The sequence below is a fragment of the Aotus nancymaae genome, unplaced genomic scaffold, assembly GCF_030222135.1.
Source record: "Aotus nancymaae isolate 86718 unplaced genomic scaffold, 86718_ANA_hifiasm-v0.15.2.pri h1tg000067l, whole genome shotgun sequence".
Classification (NCBI taxonomy): domain Eukaryota; kingdom Metazoa; phylum Chordata; class Mammalia; order Primates; family Aotidae; genus Aotus; species Aotus nancymaae.
In genome coordinates this window covers 20,632,395-20,645,018 of record NW_026988482.1, presented here as the reverse complement: position 1 = coordinate 20,645,018, position 12,624 = coordinate 20,632,395, and the positions used below count along the sequence as shown (strand labels likewise).

The 12,624-nt window shown below is 36.5% G+C and overlaps 1 protein-coding gene across 1 annotated transcript in view; it reads right to left on the bottom strand.

Annotated features, from left to right (window-relative positions):
• Positions 1-12,624, bottom strand: part of SACM1L (SAC1 like phosphatidylinositide phosphatase) — a 60,105-nt gene that overhangs the window by 20,816 nt on the left and 26,665 nt on the right. The window contains exons 6-11 of the mRNA XM_012470772.3: positions 10,970-11,029; positions 10,093-10,126; positions 5,023-5,124; positions 2,792-2,877; positions 1,852-1,938; positions 1,264-1,332 (exon numbers count right to left, since the gene is read on the bottom strand). Coding sequence (XP_012326195.1) covers positions 1,264-1,332; positions 1,852-1,938; positions 2,792-2,877; positions 5,023-5,124; positions 10,093-10,126; positions 10,970-11,029 — 438 coding nt within the window. The remainder of the gene's footprint in view (positions 1-1,263; positions 1,333-1,851; positions 1,939-2,791; positions 2,878-5,022; positions 5,125-10,092; positions 10,127-10,969; positions 11,030-12,624) is intronic.

Here is a 12,624-nt window from a genome sequence, read left to right as displayed (position 1 = left end):
TATCTGCTAAGAGATTAATATCCAGATTTCATATTAATAACTACAACTCAAACAACAAACAACCTGATTAAAAGATGGGCAAAGGGGGGGTAGACATTTCTCTAAAGATACACAAATGGCCAATGAGCACATGAAAAGAAGCTCAAAATCATACAAATTATGAGAGAAATGTGAATCAACATCAGTAGACACCACTCCACACCCATCAGGATGGCTATAATTAAAAACATACACACATACACAGAACAGAAAATAACTGTCAACAAGGATATGAAGAAACTGGAACTCTGGTGTATTGCTGGTGGGAATGCAAAATGGTGCAGTCGCTATGGCAAACAGTATGGTGGTTCCTCAAAGAGTTAAACATAGAATCACCATATGATCCAGCAATTCTACTTCTAGGTATAAGCCTAAAAGAACTGAAAACAGGGACTCAATCAAATACCTGCACAACACCAATGTTCATAGAAACATTATTTGTAATAGTCAAAAAATGAAAACAAGCCAAATGTCCATCAATAGATGAATGGATAAAAAAATGTGGTGTGTATGTATGTGTGTGTATATACATATACAATGGAATATTATTCAGGAAAAAAAAAAAAGAATGGGGCAGGGCGCAGTAGCTCATGCCTGTAATCCCAGCACTTTGGGAGGCCAAGGCGGGCAGATCACCTGAGGTTGGGAGTTCAAGACTAGTCTGACCAACATGGAGAAACCCCGTCTCTACTAAAAATACAAAATTGGCCAGGCATAGTGGTGCATGCCTGTAGTCCCAGCTACTCGGGAGGCTGAGGCAAGAGAATCACTTGAACCTGGGAGGCAGAGGTAGCGCTGAGCAGAAATCGTGCCATTGCACTCCAGCCTGGGCAACAAGAGTGAAACTCTGTCTTAAAAAAAAAATAAAAAAGGAATGAAATTCTATACATGCTACAAGATGGATGAACCTTAAAAACACTAAAAAAAGACAAATAATGTATTATTCCACTTACATGGGGTACTTAGAATAGACAAATTCAGAGAGACAGAAGTAAAATAATTACCAGGGGCTGTGGGGAGAGAGGTAATAGGAAGTTAACTGGGTAGAATTTTCCTGGTACGATGAAAAGCTGTAGAAACAAACAGTGATGATGGAATATTATTCAGTTCACATTATGAACTACTTAATGCCACTGAGCTGCACACTTAAAAATGGTTAAAATAGTAAATTTTCTGTCAAGAAAGAGTTAAGTTTTTTTTGTTTTTCTCCCCTAAGAAACATACCAGATTGATTATGACTTGTTTTCCATAAATAATTACTTGGGAATCAAAATGCCTTTGGAAACCATCCATCTAGAAGGAAAAAAGTTACATATTTTACTGGAGTACATTATGTAATTTATAAACATAATTTAAATATTTATAATATTTTAAAAGGACCTCCTTAAATGTCTTATTTCTATATTCAAAAGAATGATGGGAGGATGTGGACTATGTCTTCTAAATATTCTAAACGCCATCTAGTAATCATAAGCTATTTTACTCTGAGCTGCAACACTACCACTTTAATTCTGAATACAATCTCAGTGGAATATATTAAGTACTCTAAAAAGCATAAAGTTACAAATCTTACTGAGATCTCTCAAATCCTTACTTGCCATGCCATTCAATCACAATTTGTTTTCCTATATTTCTAACATGTCACCTACACACCTTTCAGTTTAGGGGTTTACTATGTGCCAGAATCAAAAAGAAGGGCCTCAAAGATGCTGAAGGCTGACTTATGGGGAATAAATACATTCTTTATATGCAAATTATAATGCTTTTAAGCTTCTACTTTTAGCCAACAAAAAAGGCATGCAAGATACACACATGATTTGCTACTTTGCTGATCTGTGGCCGTGGTTTGTACTTGAGGTTTGGTCTTTGGGACCAGAAAACAGGTATTGATCCTCGAGTCTAAAAGAAAAGACAGAAATGTGAAAAGAAACATAAACATACTTGTTTTTATCACCTTACTTACTGTCAGGGGTATACATATTAATGATTATGCAAGGAAAAATTTTTATCACCTTACTTACTATCAGGGGTATACATATTAATGACTATGCAAGAAAAAAAATACCAACTATTTTAAAAGTCCATGTTAAAAAAAAAAGTCCACGTGCATCTGCTCCTAAAGTTCTTACTTTATGAGAAAACACTTAGAGTTTTTTCTCCTTCTAGTTTTATATAAATAAATTCTTTATTTCCTTGAAATTCTAAATTTATCTATGAGTAAAACTTAACAGATTACCTCTGTTAATTTGGCATTACGAAAAAATTAGAAAATTGCTTTATTCATTTTCAAATGCAAATGTTTATGAACAGATGAATATATCTGGCCACTAACGCTCTGAAGCAGCAAGCAGTCCACAACTCCAAAGGCAACAGAAGGTTGCAGGCGCAACAGAAGAGACATCTCACAGTGGCCAGCAACGACAATCATAAGCCATCAGCTTGTCCTATCATCACTACCTTGAATACGTGTAAAGGGTTCAATAGACGGATGGCTCCATTTCCATAACTCTCTTTGCAACTCCTACCCTACCCTCTCCTCTAGGGATTTAATATAAGGGCAGGAAATGGCAGCAGGTTAGTGCCAGATTAATGGGTTTTCCTTTTTTGGGGTGAACTTTTTCTACACTGTAGATAAAAATATTACATAAGAGCAGAGGGGAAGGGAAAACAGGGAAATTTCAACATGACAGAAAATTACAATCCAAGCAGAAAAGGCCAACTCGCTGACTGCTTAACAGACATAACAACTTGCCTGTACAAATGACGCTTTGCTCCCATTGTAGTGCACAATTTGTTCTGTTTCTACAAAGTTAGCTGCGTGGCCTTCAGAATCAATTCCTAAATTGAAAAAAATTTAAGAATTAATTATATTTATTATGTAAGAAACAAATTAGAAACCCACTAATTCAGGTTAACTTGGAGAGAATTAAGTCAGTTCAAATTAGTGGAAAGTCATTATGAAAATATAATTCCAACAAATTCATTATACATGATCAGAAAACTAACAGAAGCTCAGTCACTTTAAACAGGCTTAAAGAGGAGTATTAAAAGCCTATTAATAAACAGATGAAGTTGGTTGCTCTTAAATACATTGATTGTTACTACATACAAAATTCCTCTAAAATAGTTTCTCAAACTTGAGACATCTTTTAAAGAAAAAAACAAAAAACTTCTCAAGGACCCCTGAGTAAATGTTTTAGATCCTAATTTGAAAAGTACTAGTCTGAAAGGTAAAACTATCAATTTAGGTAATCATATTTAGTGACAACACAATACTCAATGTAAATATAAGCCAGTTTATTAATAATATTTTGTTATAATAATGCAAATGGTCTCCAGCAGATGCTTAAACTGATTTTAATTATCTAAATAAAAACACAAAACTGTATGTGATCCTCTTTAACTTCATGAATATGCTTACAAAACCTAGTTTGAAAAGCAGTGTTTGGATTCTTGATACTGTTTAGTTCTTTCAAATATTTGAAGCATGCCTTTAAAAATTTGTTTACATAATCTATTTTTACTAAGAAAAGCTTGCTAAGCAAAGGCAACTTTCAAGCTAGTCCCTGACCCAAATTACCAAATAATCAGAAAGAAATCAATGGATTTTTAACTGTGCCAAATATTTCCTAACATCCTTTCTGACATGTTTCTCACATATAACATGAAGAAGAATACTGTAAAGTATCACTGTTTTTGTTAACATATCACCAGAAGGGGCCAAAATTATTGAGCCAAATCAGCAATGACATGACTCCTTAATACTCTATGAGATTACTTTTCAGAAGCACAGGTTATGCTTGCTTCCTTTCGTAATTCCCGCTAAGTAACAATATCCAATTATTTTTAAAAGTGAGAGAGTCAGAGTTAGACAGTATGTGTTTGTGTGTATAAAAGAAAGATCTTTATGAAAATATTTGCAAAATATATTAAGAAAAAAAGGGAACCAAGGTGCAGAAAAATGTTCATAGAATATAATCACTGTCTAAAAAAGGAGGAGGAGGAGGACACATACCTGTATTAGCATAAAAATTATCCAGAAAGATAAACAAGAAACTAACATCTGATTAACTGGTAAGGGGGTAAGAACCGAGCAGATGAGGTCAGAAATGAGAAATATTTTTTATTGAATTAAAAAAAATACTTTTTGATATTTGAAATATGTAAATGCATTACTTGTTAAAAAAACTTAACCAAAAACTATGTTCCCATCCAAGAAAACCTAGTTATAAGGGAGTTGCTAACTTTAATTTTGGTTTGTGATACTGGCCAGTTCACTCACTCAATGTTATTCTTCCTCTGCTAGGAGAGAGATTAACCAAGTAATTTCTACAATTTTCTGGCCCCATGCTACAATTTATTTAATGGCTAATATATTAAATATTAAATAGTTATATTATTAATTATATTAAATAAAATATGCTGATATATTCTGGTTAAAAAAATAGAAAGGTTGGAGAAACTCCTTTTCACAATGACAGTCAGCTTTAACACATTTTTATACATTGAATACAGCTTTACTATATTTTTAAAGTTTAGTTTAGCAAAATAAGCAGGTTGCTAGTACAAAGCCTAGAAAACAAAAGGTCAAAATGTAAATGTTTACAAAGTTGAAGGCATAAAGCCAAATGACTAGCTTCATGCATGCAGAAAACCTAAAACCAATACAAGAAAATACTTTAAGTTACTGAAAACTACACTGAGTTCAGCTGTACTTTCAGACATCCAGCAAACAACATGATCAGTTCCTCTTCAAGCAGTAAGAAGCAGCCTACAAGTATTACACTAACAGTTGCAATATAATTACAGTAGCCGGAGTAAAGCACAGAAGACCTACCTAATTATTATAATGAAGCAGGAGATAAATACTTAGCAAGGCTATCAAACGATAATGAAAACAAATAAAATACAAAAGGTTACATTTATGTCACCATAAGACAAAATATTACAGATATGATCCATGCTGATAAAAATTAATCTCACCTCTTACATAATAGCGTACACCAGCTCTGAAACAACTCCTCCTCGAGATGAGAATCCAATCAAAATATTTTCCATTAATAGAACATGAATGCATGGCAATAACTTAATCACATTAAGAAAAATATAACATATAATAGAAATCATATGCACTGTTTCTAGATTTAGTCTGAATCTACCTATCCTAGTAAGAATGGTCTTTAAGAGAAAAAAACTGACAGAGTATACAAATCTTCATGAATATTCATGAGCTGTTAGTACTATAATCTTCAATTGTGAAGTTCTGTCAAGTTAATAACCCTATGACATATAAGTAGTGTGTTTAAGAAGTTCACTATGGTGTTCCTATTTAAATAATATGCTTCTCTTTTCCTGATATCCTCAATCACTTTCTAAAAGCAAAGAATTATTAACCACATCATTGCAAAACCTACTTTGAATGAAGAACATAAATTTAAAATAGATTAACTTTCAAATAAGAAACAAAAAAAGGGAGGAGGCTAGGCTACTGCAGTTAAGGAAAAAAAAAAACCAGAAATACATGAAACATAATTACAAATTAGCCATAACCGCTGGTAAGCATATGAAGATTCACAGATCAAAGTGAATTAAACAAAGGTTATCTAGAAATGGAAATTTTCACTCTGTCTTTTCCTTGAAATAGAAAAGGTGAACCTCAATATAAAAGACTGTATCGGCCGGGCGCGGTGGCTCAAGCCTGTAATCCCAGCACTTTGGGAGGCCGAGGCGGGTGGATCACGAGGTCGAGAGATCGAGACCATCCTGGTCAACATTGTGAAACCCCGTCTCTATTAATACAAAAAAATTAGCTGGGCACGGTGGCGCGTGCCTGTAATCCCAGCTACTCAGGAGGCTGAGGCAGGAGAATTGCCTGAACCCAGGAGGCGGAGGTTGCGGTGAGCCGAGATCGCGCCATTGCACTCCAGCCTGGGTAACAAGAGCGAGACTCCGTCTCAAAAAAAAAAAAAAAAAAAAAAGACTGTATCTCCCCAAAAGGTTTTTTAAATATAAAGTTATTTCCCTTATTACTGATAATAGTATATGCTATATGACACTTCCTACACCATTCAGTAATAGAAACAAACAGTCACATACCTAGAAATCCTAAAGGCTGATCTCTCCACTTCATTACCAGAGTAAAGGGTTGCAAAAGCCTTTGGAACTGACATACCTCTTATATTAAATGTTTTTACTATGAAATACAATAAAAGTAAAGTATAATGTATGCAACTATTTACAACAGTTACATACCCATTTAGTATGGGGAGTTGATAGTAAATGGGCAAGAATTTCTTACTGGAGTGATGGAAACATGATGCTGGTTATACAACACTGTGAAAGAAATTAATGTCACTCATTGAACTGCATGTCTAAAAATTATTAATAAGGCAAACTGCATATTAAATATATTTGATCATAATTTTAAAAATTACACAGACACACACCCCTTTGTACCTACCGGCACGTTTGAAGCACCTCTCCATGTGGCTCCCTTACTCCCCTCTAAGAAGTAACTACTATCCACTCAGCTCATCATTCCCTTGTCTTTCTAGTTTTGCCACTAAACAACTTATTTAGTCTGAAAAGTTTTGAACCTTTTTTTTTTTAATGTAACAGGAATTAAACTGTATGCATTCTTTCAGTTTTATTTTCTCATCATTATATTCATGTGGTTCATTTGCTGCTGCTATGGCTGTATAATATTCCACTATATGATTACAGTTACTTATCCATTCTAATGTCCATTCCAGCTTTACTATTATAAACAGTGTTGCAACAAACATCTTTGTACAGAATAAGCAGAAGTGGCTCTAAGGAGCAGTACTACTGGGTTAGAGAGTCTATTCCTCATCTGGTATTATTAGGAAATTCCATATTGTTTCAAGAGTTACTTTGGCTTCTCACCTTACCAAAACTTGATATTGTCTGCTTTAAAAAAAAAATTTATTTATTTATTTTGAGAGAGAGGCTCTTGCTGTGTTACTCAGGCTGGAGTGCAGTGGCACCATCATGGCTCACTGCAGCCTCAAACTCCTGGGCCCAAGCCATCCTACCGCCTTGGCCTCCCAGGCAGCTGAGACTATAGGCACATGCCACCGTGCCCGGCTAATTTACTGTCCACTTTTTTAATGTCTACCACGCTGGTTGGGGAAGAAGGGGGGCATGACAGAAAGACACGTTTTATTGTTTCAATGGCCTTACTTTTTCTCCTTCCACATTTGTTTGGGTTTGGTTGTGGTATTTTCCATATGCAACACTTTTTCTTAATGTGCATCCATTATAAAGCATAACAACATAATACAATAAATATGTGTGAACCTACCATCCAACTTCAAAACAGTACCAAAACCCTGAATCTATTTATCTGCTCCTTCCCTATTCTATCCAACTGTGTTCTCACCCAGGAGTAACTATTTACTCCCTTACTCGCCCAAATTATCTATCTTGAGCCAAGGCACAAAAATGAGTGGGACAGATGAGCCTATTCTAGAGCCCAAATCTAGCAGAGAAAATGACTGACTGCTTTACGAATCCTGTTCCTCTGACTGCAAGACAAAAATACATACACACTTTAGAGAATCCAGAAAGCATGGAAGGAACAAGAGTAAAATAAAAACTGAATCCCATCAGCATGAGGTAACTTTTAAAATGGGAGTGTATTTACTTCTAGTCTTTTATCAATGAGTTACTCCCAGGGCCATCCACACCTTCTCTCCAGGATGCCCATTTCACATACTCCCCTCAACCTGCAACATTCCCCCCTCATCACACTCACAGCCCATTATGTCACTTTCTATGTCACTGTAAAATAAAAGCCCCCCACAGGCTCCCATCACATTTACACACCCACCAGCATCCACATCCATCTATTTGCTTCTCTTCTACAGTGGCAGGTGAGCAGTCCACACCAGGCCCTCTACCTGTGCACTAATCCCCACCCCCCTCACGCATTCTTGGACATCACTCTAGCATGCATCTTTACCAATTTTTCCCTTCTTCAAAATCTTTTGAGTTGAGGTCTTGCTCTGTCACCCAGGCTAGAGTACAGTGGTGTGATCATAGCTCACTGCAGCTTCAAAATGGGGTCAAGTGAGCCTCCTGAGTAGGTGGGCATGCCTAGGTTTTAATTTTTAAAAAATCTATAGACAGGGTCTTACTATGTTCTCCAGGCTGGTCCTAAACTCCTGGCCTCAAATGATCCTCCTGCCTCAGCCTTCCCAGGCACTGGGATTACAGGGATGAGCCACTAGGCCTGGCCCTACCACATTTAAAGTAAAAGTCACAGTCCTTCCCATGGCTTATAAGGCCCTGAGTCCTCTGGGCTGAACTACTTCTCTGAACACAGCTCCCGCCTCTCCCTGTCCACTCTCTATTCCAGTCATGTTCCTGTCTTGGGGTCATTTTACTTATTAATGTCTCTGTATGTGTGTGAAACATATAACTACTTCTAGTCAACAAACTACATGAAAGAAAAGCTCATTTAAAGCTTTTAATTTAAAGGTAAATGAGTAAGCTGCTTCTAAAATTGCCTAGAAAAAAAAAGGTTCTATAATCTCAATATTATTTGTCCATTCACAGTCTCATTTTGAAAAACAAACAAAAAACACCAAAGTTGGCCCAAATCACTTAAGGCATTAAATAAGAATGAACACATTTATTCTAATTTTAGCCTTAGGAGAACTTGGAAAGCTCAGAGTGAAGGGTGGGGAAGCAAAAACAAATAAGCTTTTATCCTGAAATTTTCTAATTTTTATTCCCCCACAACTGTGGAACGTGTTTCCTCCTTTACTTTTTGGGTTTTCTTTAAGTATAACAAGTATAATAATTTAGCGAAATCATATTAACAAAATGAACCAATAAACAATAGACTTGTATTGATAAGCTTCTTAGGTGTGCTTGATAGAAAGATGTCATCACCATGTTCTTCAGGGCAGAATCCTGATTAGTCATGCATCACTGAACAGGGGTACACTCTGAGAAATGGATCGTTATGCAGTTTTATACATTATAGTGTACTTACACAAACCTAGATGGCACAGCCTACTACAAACCTAGGCTACACTGTATAGCCCATTGTTCCTTAGCTACAAACCTGTAGAGCATGTTACTATACTAAATATTGTAGGCAATTGTAACACAATGATATTTGTGTATCTCAACATAGCTAAACATAGAAAAGGTACAGTACAAATACGGTATTATAATCTTATAGGACCACCATCATACATGTGGTCTGTCATGTACTAAAATGTCATTATGTGGCACATAACTAGATAGGCACTCATCAGCATCTATTGTGCTTATCCTTTAAGAGCCAGCTCACTTGGCTGCCTTACTTTTATGATGATGTCTATGATACAGATTTGTTTTTAAAATGAACCTACCATTAAATAATCAATACTCATTTTGTAACTGTACTCTGATTTCATCCCTAGGCATTATTCTTTGTACTCCACCTTTCTCATCGATCTGTCACTACTTCAAATGACAAATAAAATTTTTAATGGTAATTCTCCTCTCCAAGTTGTTACCCACATCAGTGTCTGAGTCTCACTTTTTTTGACCCTGTCGCCCAGGCTGGAGTGTAGTGGTGTCATCATAGCTCACTGCAGCCTCAAATTCCTGGGCTCAAGTTATCCTCCCACCTCAGCCTCCTGAGTAACTGGGACTAGAGGTACGAGCCACCGAGCCTGGCCTAAGTCTAAATTTTTAAATTATATACTAAGGAAGGTTTTCAACACCCAGGTCCAAACTACTTATGTGTAATTTACTGAGACAAGATAACATCAAATAAAGGCAAAATACAGTATACGTATTCCTTCTCTTTAAACAAACAGCTCCAGAAACCTTGAACAGAGAGAGAATCACATTGTCTGAAAGGTTCATTCTTAAAAAAACAAAATAGCAATGAGTTTGATTTTCTTATCAACAGCAATTTCTATTAATTCTGAAATACTCTCCTTATGGAATATTTGAGACTATCTCTAAATCTGCCTTATAATAAAATTTAAATAAAGGGATCTAGAAACTAAAAATAACATGTAAGGATACAGCCATGCAACACTGGAAGGGCAAACCGATGAACCTGAAATGAAGATATATATTTAGAATAAGTATACTTTAAAAATAAATAGGCATTATATAAAAATATTTACACAAAGGGAAGTAATATACAAACATAAAGTAGTAAATGTATGGGTAATATAATTTTTTAAAAAATTCTCTAATGTAACATTAAGTATGCATTACAATCATTTGAGCTTGAATATTCAAAGATTTTGGAACACTAATAAAGCTACATGAAGTTACAGAATGTTTACCTCCTTTTCAGTCTTTGCCTACAACAACTTCACTCCTCCAGGGAAAAGATATCCCATGCTAATTGTTTGCAGCTCAAACTACTTTTCCAAAAAAAGCATAGCAAATGACAAGAAATAAAGCAATTAGACACATCTATTTACCTAGATTCAATAATATATCATGTTTTCCTAGCTGGGCCTCCCTGTTTATACCTCTTATGTGTAGACAAAGGACAGAAGAAGGTGATGCCTGTGCATGTGTCTCCTGGGTAACTGAAGGGAGTCTCATCCCCAAAGGATGACAACAGAGTTCTCCCCTTGGCCAGGGAACTTAACCCTGGCCCCTCATTTCTCCATTATTCATGTACCAAGACCCACCGTACCTCTCCTAGTTAGATAAAGCTGTGTGTTTTTACTTAAGGCTTCTACAGAAGATCAGAGTAAAATAATTGGGCTTCAACCTAGAATGATGTAACAGGGAAGATCTGATCAAAGTTTGTAAGTTATAAACAGAGTTAAATTAGAAATGTTTCTCAAAATACTTGGTGATTAGGAAGTCATTTTATAACATACATTGAATTAAACCTTGGACTGTAAAAATTAAGCAGATTTTATTTAGTATACGTTACCTCTGGCTGTGCAGAAAGTTCTCTTAGAAGATGACCATTCCATACAAACCGCTGATCTGCCTGAGAGAAGTTTTAAAATTTACTAAAATATCTCCTGCCAAGCTTGTTTTCTACAGAAAAAAAACTGTTATCAATCAATGTCTCCATCTGATGGCTAGAAGCAGGTTTGACAGGCCTCAAACAAAATACATCTCCCCCTCAAATCTGTACCTCCTGTGGGCATTCCTGTCTCATTGTCTCAGGCCAGGCAGAAATCTGGGAGAAGTCTTAGGGCATTTCTTTCCCTTACACTTACTTAATTGTCAAGTACTAGTTCTCCTTCAAAATCCATCTTTTTTACATTTCTATTCCTACCATCCTTGACCAACATTTGACTCTAGCCTAACTACTAAAACAGCCTCCCTTGCATCCAGTTTAGGTGTTAACCCTCCCTACCCGTTTGTCCGCAACACTGCCAGAAGGAGTTCTCTAACATGTCCTGTCTCCTATCTGTTTAAAATTCTTCAATGACTGTCATCTAAAGAACCAAATCTCTGCATGGCCTAATCAGTCCTAGGATCTGGAAACCCCTAATTAACTCTCTGATCTCATCTCTGGCCACTCTGACTTTTATACATACAGAAGCAGCTCCCTCAACAATCTATATTTGATCAACTCTACTTAGGGCCAGGGGTGGTGGCTCACGCCTGTAATCCTAGCACTTTGAAAGGCCAAGGCAGGCAGATCACATTGAGACTTAGGAGTTCGAGACCAGCAAGGCCAACATGGCAAAACTCGGTCTCTACTAAAAGTACAAAAATTAGTTGGGCGTGGTGGCACGTGTCTGTCATCCCAGTTACTTGGGGAGGCTAAGGCACAAGAATCACTTGAGGCCAGGCACGGTGGCTCACGCCTGTAATCCTAGCACTTTGGGAGGCTGAGGCAGGCAGATCACGAGGTCAGGAGATCGAGACCATCCTGGCCAACATGGTGAAACCCCGTCCCTACTAAAACACAAAAAATTAGCCAGGCATGGTAGTGCACACCTGTAGTCTCAGCTACTTGGGGGGCTGAGGCAGGTGAATTGCTTGAACCTGGGAGGCAGAGGTTACAGTGAACCGAGATCACGCCACTGCATTCCAGACTGTGTGACAGAGCAAGACTGTCTCAGAAAAGAAGAAACAAAATAATTGACTCTACTCAGTAGATAATCAATTCTATTTATGAAGTATACCAATTGAACCACCCCACACTCCCAACTATAAAAGTCACAAGGAATGGCTTTTGCACTTGGCCACAACCAGCTGAATCTCACTTCCTGAGATTCAAGTGTGTGTTTCTGAGTGGTTTGTGCCAGTCATTCTTATTATTCATCATTATATAGTTTAACTAAATATTTTATAAACCAATGTAATAAGACTAAAAACAGACTGCTGTTTCTATAAAGTTAAATAATTTGGAATCTAACTTGATAAGTGGCAAGTTGCTAAAATAAAACTGCTGTTGAATTCGGAGTGGGAGTGGCAACTAAAAAAATATAAGAATCTACAGGATTCTGCACACAGATTTTTCCGTAAGTGTCAAAATCTTTAAAGTGGCCCAAAAGGGAAAGCCTTATGGATGTAATTTACACAAGGAAGACAATTCAGAATCAAGGAACCAAAAACAAAGAAAAT